Here is a 19,313-nt window from a genome sequence, read left to right on the forward strand (position 1 = left end):
CTATAGCAGTGTAAGACTAGAGGAAGGCACTAGTCATCACCACCCACCACCAACTCTTGGGCTACTCTTTTACCAACGAATAGTGGGATTGACCGTCACGTTATAACGCCCCCCCCCCCCCGGCCCTCGAAAGGGCGAGCATGTTTGGTGGGACAGGGATTCGAACCCGCGACCCTCAGATTGCGAGCCGAGCGCCTTATCCACCTGGCCATGCCGGGTCAACATGTTTGTGTTCTCCGTTTCTCCCAATCCGTCTTTTAACCAAAGAAAACTCATTAAGCCACCCCCACTCGCTCACATCAGAGGCTAGTGACATCTGTATTCAACACATGTTACTGCTTAAACTGTGCCCAATTTCTAGCAGTAATTTCCCCATACTACAACCAAAAATTGATATTTATGAAGGTGCAAAAACTACAAAAAAATTGAACTAATACCTGAACTGCTGATTATAATATGTGGTGTGTCTAACAAACTTTACTATTCTTACTTTAACTGTTCCCTGCAACAAACATCTATAGGAGGTAATAAATTACGTTTAAATCCACTGCAAAGTCGAAAAGGAAGCACGGTAAGCCTCCAAAAAGTAAAAAGTGTAATGAAAATAACTGTATTTACAAAAAATAAGATACAATAGTCCTTAATATGATAAAGACAGTAATCAAAATGTTATGCAACGAAGCTAATGGCGTAATGACATAATATACAAGGAATTTTCATATAGCTAGTATTAATTATAATAATCGTTTAAATTAACAGGAGGTAGAAAAACTATCGCTAACTTTTGGACTACACTAACTGAATAGTGGGATTGACCGTAACATTATAACGCTCTCACGGCTGAAAGAGCGTGCATGTTTAGTAATGAAATTAAAACCAGTAACCCACAGATTACGAGTTGAGAGCCCTAATCACCAAGCCAAACCTAATAATAAAAAAGTTGATTAGTTCAAAAATTAAAAAGCTAATGTAGGATAAAATTATAATAATGCTATATTAATCGGGCACAAGAGTAAAAATAAACAAGTAAATTCAAATAATTGTGGAAACCTTAAACATTTTTTTTATAGTATAGAAAGTGCCGAAACAGGACTCACCCGTCTTGCTTTACTTTGGTACTTTACAGCCTTTTTGGTGTCTCTCTTAGCTGCATCAATGTAGTCCACTGACTGCTGCACATTGTATTCTATCCTGTCAATCATCTCTCCCTAGATTTGATTGGTTAAGTAACAACGCGACACATTAATTTATAACAATAGAAATTTGACATTGTCAAACTAATTACACACAAAATGTTTAAAAGCAACAAGGTGCTTTTGAATGGTGCAGCAGCGAGATAAATTGTATTTCTTATGTGCAAATGTTATCCGTAAAAAAAAAAAAAAGTTAAATTAAATTAAAGTAAAATATGATAACTAATCTGGATATTTGCAAAACGGAAAGTAAAAAGAAATGAGCAGACAGCAGACACTAAGTTCAATTTAATTAGTTACAGCAAAAACAACTTCAGAAAAAACATGACAAAATAATAGTCTGTTGACTAAAACTGGTTTTGGTTTTATAATAGCTCTTTTTTTTATTTTAAATGACATTTTGGACAGAGTAGCCCTATTTCAGATGACTGTAGACCAAAAATTGTAAAGATATAATATATAATTATAGTATTTTGGCACTTGTGTATAAAGTTAAAATTATAAGTAATATTCAACGTTAAACTGGTACACAATTAAAAACATTTTATTTAGGCCTATCTATGGCCTTCAAAAAGTTGACGACTCTACACCTGAAGATGACGCTGTAACGTCGAAATTGGAAAACTTCTTAAAATCCTCTCTCCGTGAAATATTCAAAAATAGCCACTCTTAGTTTTAGAAGTTAAAACCCATGTGATATCTCGGTAGTTTTTACATCCAGTTCTGAGAGATGTAGAAAATAGTTCATTAGACGGTACGGAATCTTTCGGTTGTATAAGGTACAAGATGTTTTTTGTTTATTATTCACAGTAGTTGTAGGTCTTATCAGATTACAGAGCAATTAAAGTTGTTTGTACCTAAAAACGTGAGAGCTACAATCATTACACATTTTCATGATTATATACTCGTAGACCATTTGAGGACAGCTAAAACTGTTTCCGGAGATAAACGGTGAGTCTACAGGCCAGAGAATAGGAAGCACACGGGTAGTTGTCATATCTCCCAATAAACTATCAATTTATTTGTGAGTTTCTGGATTAGTTCACTAAATGGATTGAGGAGTTTCTTCTTCCAGTGGTTACAGCAAATGTAATTACATAGTTGCAGATATCCTAAGTGATAGTGAGTGCATCATGGGATACCTTAGACTTTTAGTTACACAACTTGTGAGTGATTTATTTAAATAGGAAGCTTAAATACTCAGGCTAACCCAAAAATTAACCACTGCTTATTATTCACACACAAATCTGACAGAAAGGGCAGTTCAAAATGTAAAGGTTATTTTGGTGTGTGCCAAACAAAATATAAAAGGGGAGTTTATATGTCACATTTAATCTTAGCTTTAATATCATTCTTCATGTAAATACGGGTGGATCACCAGTGTTCTTGTGTTATGGAAGATATTTAAAATTTCTTCTGAATGTATGGTGTGCTGCGGGCACAAGGGGAACTACAGTTTACTCTAATATATTAGCTTCAAAATTCCAAGAATAATCCTTATCTGCTTTAAGAGCTTGATACAATTTTGAATTTTCGTAAATTACAACTGTTTTATAAGAAGCAAAAAAAAAAATACTGTGATGCTAATTATGATCCATTTTCAGTGACTAATTTAGTTTGTATTGGAACACATCATTCTCAAGACAAAGTAGGTTTTACATCACTTGATTATCACTTAAAATCTGAGTAGTTCATATTCATAAAATGTTATCCTATTACGCATGGAATTACTGGGAGATTATAGATAACTCGTCAATGAAATGTGTTTTATTTTATTATTAACGGAAGTGGTATGAATTTGAGGATCTGCCTCCTTTCAAAAATATTAAGTTTCGTGGATCAAAAGCTTATTATAGCATAAGGTCACTTCGTCACTCTGACTCACATTTAGGATCTTTATATCGTAGAAATCCCGATTTAGTTCCTATCCTTGATCATCAGCTGTCTCTGTATAAACTTGTGGCCCACAGAGGTTATGACCTTGGTCCACAACTGTATCCCCAAATTACTACTGGATTATAATCCAGGCATCGGACCTATTCCTATTATTTTTCGAAGCTGTATTCTGTGAGCCTAATGATGGAATGTTTGTTTTAATGAAGGGTGAGCGTTTTGAAAGACCCAATATACATAATATTAATGCATTAACAATTCAACTATAATGAACATATTACATCGTAAATTTTCATATTTCACGAGACCTGTCGTCATTTCATTATCACTATCTCATACCGGTCATACATTTTCTTGTGGGCCTTCCCTACATCATTGGCCCTCCAGTGACTTAGTTGTAAGTCTGCAGGCTTACGACGCTAAAAATCGGGTTTCGATACTCGTGATGGGCAGAGCACAGATAACTCATTGTTTAGCTTCGTAGTTAATAAACAAAAAAACAACCTACACCATTGATTTATATACCATTTTTATTGTTATCATTTACATACATATGTTTGTGAAATATCTTGTGTGTATTTTAGATTATTATTGATAGAACTAATAAATTACTAGTCCCCAGTTGCTTATAATGCTAATATTCGGGGATACATACACAGTACAGTTAGTTCATTGTGCATTTTTGCCTTAAAAACAATAAATGTCTGAATAAACAAGTAATAGTATATATAAAACTTATAGAGGAGAGGAGTAGCCTGAAAGTAGGATTCCGCCACAGCAAGACTCTTAGTGCCTACTAAGTGTGGATACAACTAGAAATAAAGGAACTGACGTTTCATCAAGTATATCTTAACTATGTGGTTGGTGTTATGGTTGGTCGAGTATAGAAAAGTCATATATCAGCTGTTTGGAACTCACTAAAAATATTTAATTCCGCTATTGTGTGTGGTGCTGTTCCGTTTGGTGGCAGTGATACTAATTTGTGAGCTGAATAGTAGTCAAAGTTAAAAAAAGCTCATATAAACGGTTAATCACAATATTTACTAAGGTCATTAGATAAATTCGGGAATTTTAACATTAACTAATATCATAAAATTTAAGATTTGCTTTCATCATAAAAAAATATGTTCAGTAACTTTAAAATGTAATGTTTATTGTAATTTATAATGGGTTCCCCAATGCTTTAAACAAATAAAAAACGTTATGATTATTCAAGAATACACTGATTCTTTTTTCATTTTAAATTGAAACCTATTAGAAACTAGTTCCTGTTGGTTTTGATTTTACTGTCTTAATAAAATGTTATTTGACTTGCAACTCCGATGCCTTGGCTAGTGATATCTGAACCAAACCAACATGGATATGTCAGTATCTGAACCAAACCAACATGGATATGTCAGTATCTGAACCAAACCAACATGGATATGTCAGTATCTGAACCAAACCAACATGGATATGTCAGAGGATTTGAAAATTGAATAAATAGCATTTTAAGATTTAGTTAGAAACAACATTTAACTGTAAGTGTATTCAGTACTCCCACACACACACACACCTTAAGCTTCGTAATTGTTGATATTAAAGATTTTTTCTAACCTTTTTACATTCTTTTTCAGACCTACTTCCACTTTTAGTATGTTATATACAGGGTGGGGCATAAGTAAGCTTACCGTAACATTTTTCAGCTCTTATTTATTATTAAAATTTATTATTTGAATTTCTTATTTGTTTCCTAGTACCTTTTGATAGCTGTATTTCCTTACTGCTGAAATAGCTCAAAGACCGACCTGAGAACAAAGGGTTTTTATGCAGAAAGCCTGGTAAAGAGCAGTTAACAGAGTTACTATGTAAACCGGAAAAGCAAATACTTTGATCATTTTTGCTTAAAGAAAGGTCAGCGTCTTATAAAGTAACATAAAATGTAGATGTAGTAAACATTTCACACGTAATTGAACAACCCATTAGTTCATTACTTATGGCCCACCCTGTATATGTGAGTTGACAGTGAATTTATTGATTGTAGAAACATAAAAGTGTGCATTTTGGATGGTATGATATTATGTGGTGGTGGAAACTTCCTGTGACATGGAGGGGGGAATACAAAAATATATATTATTATTTCATCAACTTCACAATATGTAACTGTGAAAATTCTATGAAAATTCATTGAAAAAAGATTTTTACCTGACTCTCTACCAACATTGCCATGTCCATGAACATATCGTGCAGCTCCCGGATGCTTTTTTCTAGTTTTATGATGTCCGCATGACGAGCTTCAATGTCCTCTATTGTCTGCTTAGCTTTCTGAGTTTCAATTACAATCTACACATAAAAGTAAGACCATAAGCAAGTGATGTTTTGATATTCATCAAGAAATTTCTTATACATAGATAACTGCAGCTAAAAAGGAAACAAGAACTTGTCTCCAAATGGCTTCAAAATAACAATAATGTTCATAACGAGTTTCATGGGATTTAATTTTATTATTTTCTGAATTAAGATAGTTTTGATGAAGTAAAATCTGCTTTAAAGTTTAGTTACTAGATATGTATATATTTTCTTACTTTACTTTCAAAATATGTTTATGTTTTTTAATAAATAGCTAGGACTAAACAAACACTACTGAAAGATAAAAGAGGTTTAGTAAGTTTATGTTTTATTATTCTTAAAATAATATATAAACTTATTTCATAAAGTAAAAGTAAAAGTTTAATATCTTTATAAAATTCATTTTTTTTATAAGAGTGAAATTTATTTACGTGTTAAATTCATATATATATGTGTGTGTGTGTGTTAATTACAAGAAGTTATTAGTTTACAGACTAATTTTCTTTTCGACCATATATTAAAAGAAACTACCCCCTGTGTGAAGGTTGCAGGATTGTCGCTTTCCAACATTTCTTCCAGCTCATCATCAGTGGTGGCTCGGCCAGCTGAGGTGAAAGTAAACAAAAAACATCTATCCGAAATTGAAATAAATTTTTCATTAGCTAAATATAAAAACTTTAAATACCTACAGTAACCTTTTCCTTAATATTTACAATTGTTATTATAACATCTATTTTCATTAATTTATATATCTTTTAATGAAAGTCTTCTAAGAATTTACAAAACAAAAAAGACACTTGGAAACACTTCTCCCTCCAGTTTTTCTCATTTTTCCAAGTTAATATATTCATCTAATTCTAAATGTATTTCTGAAACCGTCTACCAGTTTTTACTTGAGATCATAGCTTCATTGTTGAATGAATCCTTAAATCCTTGTACAAAATTTCTCTTACCTATTCATGAATTCGTAACTATTTCTCATTTAGGCCTACTTTATGTTTGAACTGTGTTTTTAGAATAAATTAGGCCTGGCATGACCTGGTTGTTAGAGCACTTGACCGAGGATTCGAATGCCACTATCGAACATGGGGGGCTTTATAACGTAACTGTCAATCCAATTTTTCAGTGGTAAAAAGTAATCCAAGAGTCGGCGGTGGGTAGTGTTGACAAGCTGCCTTCTTTTTAGTCTATCACTTCAAAATTAGGAACGGCTAGCGCAGTTAGTCTTCGAATAGTTTTTGCGCGGAATTCAACAAACGAAATAAACCATTTAGTTTTCAGTGACATCTCAAATTCTTACTTGTTGTACTATAATGTTAAGCTGCTCACTGTGTAAGATTGACCTCACCGCCAGGATTTTTGTTTTGTTAAATTCCTTTTACCAAATTTAAGGTAAGTTTTCTATTAGTATCAATACAACAGAAACAATAACTATAAAAATATACATAGTTTTAGTGTTTTTGAAAATATTTTTGACAAAATAAAAATGCTTAAAAATACCGAATAATCTAAATTATCTTAATTCTACATTTAAATTCAGTAATTCAGAGAACTTCAGAGTTTGTTGTTTTATACATATTTTGGACAAGGCTTAAGAGCAAACAGTGATTTGTAAGAATTTAAAAAATACCTGAATAACTGATACACTACAGTCTGTTTTACATCTGTCAAACTAAAATCCTTACACTTTTGTAGAATCACAAGAAAGAAACACTTACTTATTTCTAATTGTCGTTGAATCCTATCCTTGCACCTGTCTCGGTAATCAGTCTGGGTTTTATTGTAGTCTGTCATTATCTCTACGAACTTTCTAGATAATGCAGTATGCTATGTTGGACAAAAAAGTGCAGTATAATTTTTCTTAAGAATCTGTTGTCCAACGTTTCTAAAATAAGGTTGCATTAATGTGTTTTTAAGTTAAAAAAGATTACGAACACTTTAGGGGAAAATAAAACACAGTGTTAAATCCACTTTTAGCTCAAGGGACACCTTAGCTATCAAATCATGACATTCAGTAGTAATAAGAGTGTGATTACATCCCATTATTACAACTACAAGTCTTACTCCGAGATCTATGTTATTGTACATCCAAGATTTGCCTCATAAACGGCTAACATAAATAGCATTTCAACAAATTATTTGTATGTTATACGTCAACCTGTCCACTATACTCTAGTATCGAGTTAAAAGCCTCCTTGTAAGCAAACAAGGTATAATTGAAATGCCATTTTACACTATTCGCACTGGAAACTCGTGTTGGGCTATTAAAAAGCGATGTAAGTTTTATTGTGATGTAATATCACGTGCGTTTCCTTGTATTAATTTTACAGAACAGTTTATTTTTGTATATTTTAATCTCACTAAAGTATATCTTATGAAGTTTCTTATATTGAGCGTGAATATTACTTGTCAATTTCAACAAATTAGCAAATATTCTTGCATTTATGCAGTACGTCGTAGCTAAAGAAGCAATGATACTTTTTTTTACAATAGTGAATAGAATCGATCCTTAAAGCCAATATTGATTTCAATAATTTCTTAGAACTAAAAAAACGTAACTGCTTCGTTATCTTAAGCGTTTTACACTACTACAGTGTCTTTTTTGCATTGCACACAAATGAGATTTCAGATATTCTTTTTTGGCTGACATAGGTCCAGCTATTATAATAAGTTCTGATAATGAACGAAAGGCCTTCTTGGTATTGATTTGTGACAAATCAATTCAAAATGCTATTTTGCACATTTTTATTTAAAAACCGGAATTGTTAATAAGAGAACCTCCCTCCGGTGGCTCATCAGTGTTTATAACGCTAAAAATTGGGTTTCAATACCCGCGTTGGGCAAAGCATAGATAGCCCAGTGTTTAGCTTTATGCTTAATGATAAATAAACAAACTGATAAAAGTAATGTGAAAAAACTCCATCTGAAGTAAGTGTAAATATTGCTGTTAACTTTTTGCACAAGTTTGTCAGGATCTAGAATGTTCTATATAAGAAGCAGGAATGTAAATGTGAAAGTTATACTTCTAGGGCAGAGCATGGCCCATTGACTAGCGTGCCTATTATGGACCTACGGATCCTACGTCAGCGTCCCGTTACAGCCAAAACAAAATCGCGTTCTGCACTTTGGGACCTTGGGTGCGTTATAAGGGTGACAGTCAAATTATACTATTTGGTCTGATAAGAGTAACCCCAAGAGCTTGGCAGTGGATGCTGTTGTCCAGCTGCCTTTCCTCTAGTTTATGAGATAAAAATAAGGATGGCTAGCACAGATATTTATCAAGTAGTTCTTCGTGAATCTCGAATAAAAATAAGAAAAAAATTTACCAACTTGCCTGTCTAAAATAATATTAAGATCAAACTTTTTCTTAAAATATTGATAAGTAAAATTTATCATACTTTTTTTATTGTTGAGTTATCAAATAGTAAAATGTATATATCAAGGGTGGAAACATCTGCTATTATTCAAAGAAAAATGTACTTCACAAAAATATTTTAAAATAACTGTTACTATAAATAGATGGTGGGACGTTTAAACACTAAGACTTAGTATGTTCATATTAAAACTATGATGGAAAACGTTATTCTGTTTTAATGTAGGCTATAAATTTGTTAGCATCGTTAAATATTACCTGAGTTTTTCGTATTCTAAGATCAGCTGGAGAGCTTGCGTCTGCCTGTTCATCTTGTTCAATATTATGTTCCATCACTAAAAAAGTAAACAATAGTTTATTAGTTGATGTGAAGTGTTATTAAATTGTTATTTTTTGTTGTTAGAGGGGCCTGGTATAAAGAAAATCGAACTTTTATCCATATGTTACAGTTGAGTGAATTTAGAATCAAAGAGGATATATGCCATTCGACACAATGTTTTAATTCCAGTGTTGAATTATAATAATTACTTAATACTAAATATTAATTGCCTGAAACCTGAAGCAAGTTTACCTCAAATGACATAATCTATAGGCTGCAATTAGGTGATATTCAGTATTAAGATCGGCATTACCACATACTTTTTTAAACCTAATTTTACTTCATTTAGTTGTATTACTCAAACACTATGTTAAAAATAAAATACGTTAACACTGGAACCATATTTTTACTTTTCAATCAGGCCTTATACTTACTATCTACAATAGTAAGGTACTACACTTCAGTATTTATATTGGAGTTACTTCAGTATCGTATTGTCAAAGCTAGTACACCACGTCTATTGTTAGACGTAATCTATCTATTTGTTTAGAGGTATTTTACTCAATGAGTTATATTCTTAATTCAACGCCTCTTCAGCATAGTATAAGCACATAATTAAGTTAGTAGACTGCTGTAACATGTAAACTTACTTTTTAACTTGGTACGGGATTTATTGGCCGTTTTCTTGATGTCAGTCATTAAATCTTCCAGCTCCTGCTTTACCACTTTAAAACGTTGAATATAATAATTACATAATATTACTTCTATAGCATTATGAAGATAATAAACAGAGCTAAGTTTTTAAGGAAATATCTATCACAAGTCATGTTACTGGTTTCAAAGCATTAATATAATTCTTGCTTTCTAAGTTTAGTCGTGCCAAATTAAGAAAAGGAGGTTAGAAAATAAGGAGCTACAAATTAAAATATTTAATACAAAATCAAAATAAACCTCATATATTTGTTCATTGTAACTAGTGATTTATTTTCTAAACGTATGAAAAGGTTTGAATTCCAGACTCAAAGGTCTTCTAGCTATAACAGTTCAGTAATCCTGAAAAGTCTAAAGTGAGACGATAAGGTCATCCATCTCAACTTAATGATGCACAATGATCCTCCCTCCATCGGGGGTGGGCAGAAAATGCGAATTCTCTTCGCAAATTCCTCTAGTTATATGGTCTTTTATAGACTTCAACTCATTTCTGACCTATCTTTCTCTTAAATAAGTATATTCACTGGCTTTTATACATCGCTCCATGATCTATAGGATAATCACAGTTTTGTGGTGAATCCAAATATAGTTTCACTGCTGTGCTCTATGGATAAATCCCTGGATATACAAGTTTTACAGGGAATTTGGTGTAGAGAAAAGTTTGCAGAGGTCAAAACTGAAATCGTATAGAATCCAAACTCGCGACGCTGCTTCCCGCGCTCAACCATCCAAACAGCATATGTAAAACTTTCCTCTCTTATACATGTAATGTGGGAAGCACGTTCGCGCTCAACCATCCAAACAGCATGTGTAAAACTTTCCTCTCTTATACGTGTAATGTGGGAAGCACGTTCGCGCTCAACCTTCCAAACAGCATGTGTAAAACTTTCCTCTCTTATACACACACGTCATGCACTTTACAAATAAAGACACTTCTGTGTTAGAAAGGTTTGATTTTATCATAGGTCAAATTAACTACTTTAAAATTTTGTTGATATTCAACAATTACTTCCTGTGTGATTTTTATAACAGATTTACTATTTTATAACCACAGCACTACAGGAATAACGGATGGTTTAGTTACTCAAGTTGCTAAAAACAGAAGGTATGGCATTATTATTTTTTTCCTATCCTTATCCCGACCCCTTAGTGGCTCAGCTGTAAGCTTGGGGGCTTATAACGCTAAAAGTAGCGTTCGTTATCTGCCGTGGGTTTGTTTGTTTGTTGAATTTCTCGCAAAGCCACTCAAGCTCTCTGCGTTAGCCGTTCCTAAATTAGAGGGAAGGTAGCTAGCCAATATCGTCCACCTTCAACTCATGAGCTCCTTTTTTACCAACGAAAAGTGAGATTGACCATCACGTTAAAAGATCCCACGTCTGAATGGGCGAGCATTTTCGGTGACGGTTTGTTTGTTTTTTGTTTTGTTTTTTAATTATGCACAAAGCTACATAAGGGCTATCTGTGCTCTGCCCACCACGGGTATCGAAACCCGGTTTCTAGCGTTGTAAGTCCGCAGACGTACCGCTGTGCCACTGGGGGACTTCGGTGACGGGATTCTAATTCTCGACCCGTAACTTGCGAGTCGAGTGCCCTAACCACCAGGCCCATCCGCTTTTTTATGCACACCGCAAATACTCCTTTGTGCACATTTCAGTTCAACACAGACAAATCTATCGTTATATCGACAGCCATTGATATTACCGAAATAAACAACTAGTGCGACAGTAATCTTATACAATATATTTTTGCCACGTAGAGGACGCATTAGTTTGAATATTGTCGGGGAAAGAGGAACAGCAAACCCGGGTTTAAGCAATTATGCGATCACGCATTATATTTTAAAAGAAAAACTAGGAATGTGGCTTTAATTAATTATTACTATTTTAAAATAAAGATAACTTATCTATTAACGTTTTTCACTCATTTATCATACGTACTTCGTCAGTTTATACTGAGGGGCATCATTTACAAAAATTGGTTTAATATAAGCACCAATAAATAAAACTACGAATAGCTCAGACCTGATTGAACCCCACACGCTCTCGTCACTTCTAGAGGCTTCAACGTGTAAGAAATACAAATATTAGCATTTAATTATTAATAATGATTTTTAAATTAATATTTATACATACTATTAAAGCTTAAATTTTCAAGCTCCTATCTACACGGTCGGGCATGACCTAAAGGTTATCGAGCTACACTGTGAACCTGATTCTCCATGGTCGGGTTAGCGAGCTACACTGTGAACCTGATTGCCCATGGTCGGGTTAGCGAGCTACGCTGTGAACCTGAGTGTTCGTGGTCCGCATCATATTGTCGCATAAACGCGACTCGACATTTTAGAGTCTTGAATGCGTTATAAGAGAGACAGTCAAGTCTCACTATTCGATTAAAGTAGCCCAAGAATTGGCTGTATGTGCTGTGAACTAGCTACCTTCCTTCTAGTCTATCAGTTCGAAATGGAGAACAATAAGCGCAAGTGTAGCTTTTTGCGAAATTATGGAAAAAAGAAACCGATCTAAGTTCTTACGTAGCGGATTTTCCCATAAACGACTGAGGTTAGACTCTAACCTAATCTCAAAATGTCTGTAAAGCATATTGAATATTTTCCAATTCTCTTCAAGGTATTGACTATACTTCTGATAAAACAATGTATGATTTTTTTTAAATTCTTGTTCGCTGAGGCGCGCAATATAAGAATGCGATGCTGCAATAAACAAATGATCTGCCATTTCCTCGTTTATGTGATCAGCAGTGTGCAAGAAGCATGAAAAACTCGAATAACGAACTTAAACTATACATCATCGTTCACGTTAAGAATAATCATGTCAATGTGATGGTTTACTTACTGTTTAAGTTATAAAATAAAACATTGTTGCTTATATTGAATAAAATGTAAAATTCTCCATGTCCTTCTGGTGCAATTTTGTTCCCGTAAATCACGTAGTTTTTCATATGTAATCATTATAAATGACGGGCTTTCTTTAAAAGCACCCTGCAATCTCCATAGAAAGTCTTAGCAAAATATAACAAAATCTCATTGAAGTTGTCGTTTACGGATGTTGAGTCACCGAGTATCCTTTTTATGAGGCTAAACTGCACCAATGAAGTAATCATATATTCCACATCGCCAGCATAAAATTAGCCTAGTCATGACTTCTAACTCAGTAAGTACTTTACTGCTTTCTTGGCCTAGCGCGACTCAATGGTTAGTGTAGTGGACTGTGCAGCTGTGGTTCGCGTCTTGTTATCGGAAAATAAAATTGCACTCCGCAATTTGGGGCCATAATTGTAATATAAGAGTGGCGGTCAAATACCACTTTTCGGAATGACAAAAGTAGCCCAAGAGTTGGAGGTGGTTAATATTGACTAGCTGCCTTCTCTCTAGTTTGTCATTTCAAAATTAGGAATGGCCAACATAGATAACCCTCATGTAGTTTTTCGCGAAACCTAACAAACATTAATTTCTTTCATTCCTTGTTGTTTTCGTATTGATTATTAATAGAAATGAAGAACTTACGTTTTGTTAGTTATTTCTGTGTGAGCGAGAATAACACTGTTCAAATATTTAGATCATCTTAATGGAATTTACAAGCTTCAAGTCTCCTTGGAGTGAACAACAATATTGTTCGGGGGATACTTAAAGCATCTTAAATAAGTTTAGAAGCTTCAAAACTCCTAGGAATAAACATAAACATTTTCGGATATTCAACTCAACTTAAAGGAGTTTAAAAGCTTCAGAACTCCTGGGAGTGAACAATAATATTGTTCGGAAGATACTTAACGCATATTAAAATAGTTTAGAAGCTTCAACTCTCCTGGGAATAAACAGCAACATTATTCGTATATTCAAATCAACTTAAAGGCAGAAGTAAATAGCCAAAATGTGCAGGGGTAGGATTTCCAACCTTTCAACTTGTTATTCAGGACACTTCATGCCAATGACATACTTTTTGTAAAGGGTTCATGAGCATCCTCCCTCGTAAACTTAGATGCTACTAGGTATTTTGAACTACAATGATATTATACTACTACTATTATACTACCACAAACAATGAACAGGGCCATTTCTATGACTAACAATTATAAATCGAATATCAGATACACATGTGCTTCTTTTCTACTTTGTCATAGTGCACGTCAAATTGATGGCTGTTAATGAAGCGTCACAGTTCACACACTACTGATAAGCTAGTTTTTTGTAAACCACGAAATCGTATAAAAATGATATATAGATAAATATCTTCTATCCGTTTTAACTTTCTGAACTTTAAGATAGCTTTCCAAGTTTCCCTGGACAAAATCCCAAAGTCCTGGATTTCCTAGTCAATCCTGAGCGGAACCATTTCTGGAGATTCAATTCTTCTTGGAGACGTTCAGCAGTAATGCTTGTAGAAGCATATCCTTTAGGAGTAAGCAGTTTTTATGCTTAGGTATCAAACCCATTTTGTAGAATCTTTTCATAGCAACGTTTGAATTATTCGAATTCCTCTGGAAGTGAGCAGAAACAATGTTTGGAGATTAGAGGTTTAAATGCAATGCCTGAAATGTAAGACTTACAAAAAGATAATATTTTGTTGAAGTAGAAACCATGAAATAGAATCACGATCATTAATTATACAAGATCTTTCGTGTGTTTTTTCATTTATTTACAACGTTTCGAGAACTTTTTTACGCTATTATTTTGTTCGCGACAAATTTTTTTGTTGTTCTTTTAGCGCAAAGTTACACAATTACACAATGTGCTATCTGTAGCAGGGGACTCGAACTTCGGATTTTAGCGTTTGAAGTCCATAATCTTAATAATGACTAGCCATGAGATTGTTCGCGACAAACGTTTAATATCGGAATGGTGTATGTTATCTTCAAATGAGTGTGTTTTTGTTGTTGGACATTATAAAAAGATTATCTTTTATTTTTGTACTTTTATCAATTCTGTAACTGTGAATACGTTATATGATCTTAACATTATATTTCAAAAATCCTAGGTACAACAGGCGATTGTATTACAAACTAAAATCAGGCATTTTATTATCACAAATCTTCCCCTATTTGTTTATTTCATTATACTTATTCGTTTCTAGGTTCTTACGAGACAATTTAAAGAGAACAACGAAATGACTAATTTAAATTCATTAGTTTCTGAGTTCGTTTTCAGAAGACATGAAACTGCTTAAATGTAGCTGAATCTATATATATCTTGTGGAATTAATTTATATGTAAATCTGTTATTAATGTTTCACTAATGGAATATTCAACCGTAAATTTCTATCCGAGGTTGTCTTTAAACACAGCATAACGACATGATTTCTCCGTGCATGTTTAAAACATCTAGCTATACTGGAACACAATGATTCAGTTACAGAAAATAATATACGTGGTAATTCACACACCTTGCGATTTAGTTATCAGTAATAAAGCTTCACATTACAATCTCATTATATTACTGATAACTGTTCAGCCACTTCAAAGTATAATCTTATTTAACTATGGCAATTCATTCGTACAAGATAATCAAGTACAAGAAAATAAGGTAATTTAACCACATCAGCTTTAAATTATATGTAACCATGGTGATTTAAGAACAGCAGTATATATATGAGTATAGTTTGTTTGTTTGAAGTTAAGCACAAAGCTACACAATGGGCTATCTGTGCTCTGCCCACCACGGGTATCGAAACCCGGCTTCTAGCGTTGTAAGTCCGGAGACATACCGCTGTGCCACTGGGGGGAGGGGTTATATATATGAGTAACCTTGGTTATTCATCCAAACATAACACTAAATCAATTAAGGAAAGAGAACAGTTTGGTTACCTCAACATGTAAAATTATGTAACATTGGTAATGTAAACATACAACAATAGCCAGGGTTTTTAAAGTATATTGTGATTAAGGTTTAAGCATGGTGTAAATCATCCATGTGTAAAGGCATATACAACTGTGTAGCTTAAGGCACTTCACATTTTAAAAATAGGCAACCAAAGCAATACGAAGTCTGTGTGATTTAAGTACTGGTTACCATGGTTATTCAGATACATATCAAATACATGTAAGTCACAAGTAATGTGTATAGTATGAATGCTTCTTGTAATGATATAACTATGGCAGTTGAAAAAAAAACACGTTCGTATCGATCAAAATGCCTCTTGAATATTCTTCATAATAGCCTTTCCAAGCTTGAAAATAAAAAATAAACCGTTAACTACAGTTTTCTATCTTATTCTGCTTCTAGATATAGATGACTGTTTTCTTAGATCTACAAAGGATTTCTTAAATTGACAGTGAAGATGTATGTAAAAACAGGACATCTTTCTAAAACATGAACCAATTTTCTTCATCCCTCGTCAATATTTTTCTGTTGTACACCCTGGTGACAAGTCATTTATTTTGATTGTAAATTTCAAATGCAATAACTTACATTTCAAACAAAAAGGTCTGTCAAAAATATGATCAGCTGTAAACTATTTCTTAAGCTTAGAAGTATTCCACGAGAATACTCACATGACACTTTACGTAGTGTCTCACTATACCGAATTTAACTTCAGACGTAAAGAAAACTTCCGACTAACAATGAGAAACCCTTAGATTTCATATAAATTATAATTCACCATGCATTAACACAAATAGTTTTCCGACTGATATGACTCCCCCACCCCCACATGGAAGTTTCACGATGGAACAGCGATAAGTTTACGGACTTCCAAAGTTACAATCCCGACTTTGATTCCCGCAGTGGACATAGTAGATAGCCCAATGTGACTTTGCTCTAACGGAAACATCCAAGCAACCCTCTCCGCCAAAACCATTCCCATGGTTGAGCTCCAATGCTTATAAGTTATAACGCTAAAATTCTGCTGTTTAGTTTTAAGATATCACACAACTCAAACAAGTTAGGGTTTAGATTCAATTTTAAAATCATTTGGTTTTCGGGTGATTTCTAGTGATCCTGATTTTGACTACTCATTTCATGTTGACTTCATCAACTGAGTATGCTGCTCTGTGAATACAAAAAAGTATCTTTCTATTTAATCTCTCGCAGGCTCACGACAAGTCATTAAGAAACTCATCACGAAACTTTGTTGCACTCGTCGCAGTATTCTGTATTGATTATACATTCTCTCTACCTCTAGTAACCAATCACGAAAGCTTGCTTCCCCATCCGCGTCGCCAACCTGCCCTCTATGAGTGTTATTTCTGATTCCAAAGTTACTGCAGCAAGTCATGCGATAAAGAACTGGTGGACAGGGGTATGAAGAAACGAACAACCTGTTTAAGTAGCTTTGACATGTCGCAGTTTTATAACACCGTGAACTGATTATTTTGTACATCCAAGACAATTCCCAAAAGAGTTGAACTTAAGAAATACTTTAAATACACACGTATATATTTGAGAAATATCCAGTTGAATATCGAGAGTTTATAACATTTTTGAAACAGCTATTTTTGGGACAATACTAATAGATTTATTTAAGCATGGCCTACTTTGAACGTTGTACGTGATCATGTCTCACTGTTAGAGTTGAAACGTTATACATTGAGATGAAGAGCAAAGTTCCAGAAACCTTCGATAGCATTAGCAATACGTTAGTTTCTTTCTCTTTTATTAATCACACGACTACACCAATGAACTAGCTGTGATGTGTCCGCCATACATATCGAAATTTGACTTTTAGCGTTATAAGCCTTAAGCTTTACCGCTGAACCACCGGCAATCAAGCATAAGTTTTGATGCCTCTTTTTACATAATTACATATATGGGTTCAAACTGTGTTCAAAGATGTATTATAGATGCTTGAACATGTAATTACTTTCACTGTTAATTTAACCGGTACTGTAGCAGAACTATTTGCCTATCCCACAATCTGAAGATTTCTATCTTGATATTCATAGTCAGTCATAACTATAACGATCGTAGGACTAACCTAAAGCTCACAAATGAAGAACGTATATGAAAATATTCGGGAATCGGGATTCAGAAACCTTTATTTTGTAGCAGAGATATGCTAACTTATATCTTTCTCAAATACACTTTTGTGCGGGTCGCGTGTTCGAATGCAACAGTCGAACATGCTCGCCCTTTCAGCCGCGGGGGCTTTATAACATGGCAGTCAATGCCATTATTCGTTGGTAAAGAGTAACCAAAAGTTGGCGGTGTGTGGTGTTGACTAGCTCTCTTCCCTTTAGCCTATCACTTTTAAGCCTTCGGGTAACTTTGCGCGAAATTCAACAAAACAAACAACAGAGCTCCCCTAGTGTATGGGTTGTACTCAAGTTGAAGGATGAAACAGAGGTTTTTACAACTTAGTTTTAGCTGGGTATTTACCTTCATTATATTAATAGAAATTATCACTAATGTAAGTAATTTAGTATTGTGGAATACCAAACTCAAACTAAAGTGGCCAAAAGTTTGGTATACATAAGTCTTTGTAGTCTCTTGTCTGGTGAAGACGTGTTTCCAACTTATTCTAATAACCAGGACTTAACGAACAATTAAACTGGCCCGTAACATAAGGAAACCCTATCGATTGATTACTTATTGTATGCGAATATTTTGTATCTTTGTAAATTTGTTTCATTTTCTTACAACTCCAGTTTGGTTTTTTCTCTGCGTAACATTTTCGGAATCTGCTGCTTATTGCTGATTAGTTACTAATGAAACTAGAGAGCTTGGCTTCGTAGATACTAAACATTAATCTATAAAGTTTTAAATACTTTCTCTTTAAAGTAATAACAACAAAATGAGCTCAGTGTGTGAGCTCTATAATAACACTTAATGCAGTAATATCCCAAGAAAGAAACATTTCCTCTCACCGTGAGAGTTTTATAATTTAGATAAAATGTGATAGTAACATGTATAAGCGTTGCTGAGATTGAGTTTTGATTGCAAGTTTAGCTTCAATTTTCAATTAAGCTATAAAATCATCCCTCTTTAGATATTTCAAATTCCTCTTGAACTTGGTATTTATCATCGTTGTTTCACAGTTCACCTCTTCTTTCACGTGTTATCTAGTGGATAGCATATCCAACTAAAAATCCAAAGGTCTCGGGTTCGAGACGTGGTGCTACCAAACAAACTTTGCTCTTTCCGCTGTGGGTACATTATTTTAATGAAAGTCAATCCCGCCAATCTGTTGAAATTGTCACCTTCGGTGGTGAATGCTACCGACCGGTTGCCGCCTTTCTAATCCGCAGTATAAAATTAGGGGCGGTTATGGCTGAGCCATAGGGGTTCTGACTTGGCCGTTTAAACTATTGGGTGCGTAATGTGTCACACAGTTGAACAGACAAATACACCTTCGCATGAAAAAGTAAAACCATTATTATCCGCTTGTCCCTGTGAATGTATTTAGTTTTTAATTGTTACGTTGATGCTGACACTATAACTGTCTTTTTTGAAATTATGTACAAAAAAATATTGCTTTGTTTCAAAGAAAAACATATAGGGAAATTAAGACTCGTCTAATCATAAATGTGACTTGCACACGTGTAACGAGAT

General features: G+C 34.0%; 1 protein-coding gene across 3 annotated transcripts in view; it reads right to left on the minus strand.

Annotated features, from left to right (window-relative positions):
• The window catches only part of LOC106462577 (syntaxin-like), a 90,658-nt gene that overhangs the window by 64,554 nt on the left and 6,791 nt on the right, over positions 1 to 19,313 (minus strand). For 2 of the 3 annotated variants that reach the window (XM_022389875.1, XM_022389877.1), the window contains exons 2-7: positions 9,757 to 9,831; positions 9,046 to 9,122; positions 7,133 to 7,241; positions 5,946 to 6,019; positions 5,271 to 5,408; positions 1,098 to 1,208 (exon numbers count right to left, since the gene is read on the minus strand). In XM_022389875.1, the coding sequence (XP_022245583.1) occupies positions 1,098 to 1,208; positions 5,271 to 5,408; positions 5,946 to 6,019; positions 7,133 to 7,241; positions 9,046 to 9,122; positions 9,757 to 9,831 (584 nt within the window). Of the gene's footprint in view, positions 1 to 1,093; positions 1,209 to 5,270; positions 5,409 to 5,945; positions 6,020 to 7,132; positions 7,242 to 9,045; positions 9,123 to 9,756; positions 9,832 to 19,313 lie in introns of all 3 variants that reach the window. The other variant, XM_022389876.1, reaches the window with a different exon arrangement.

This window comes from Limulus polyphemus, unplaced genomic scaffold (assembly GCF_000517525.1).
Source record: "Limulus polyphemus unplaced genomic scaffold, Limulus_polyphemus-2.1.2 Scaffold1201, whole genome shotgun sequence".
Lineage (NCBI taxonomy): Eukaryota > Metazoa > Arthropoda > Merostomata > Xiphosura > Limulidae > Limulus > Limulus polyphemus.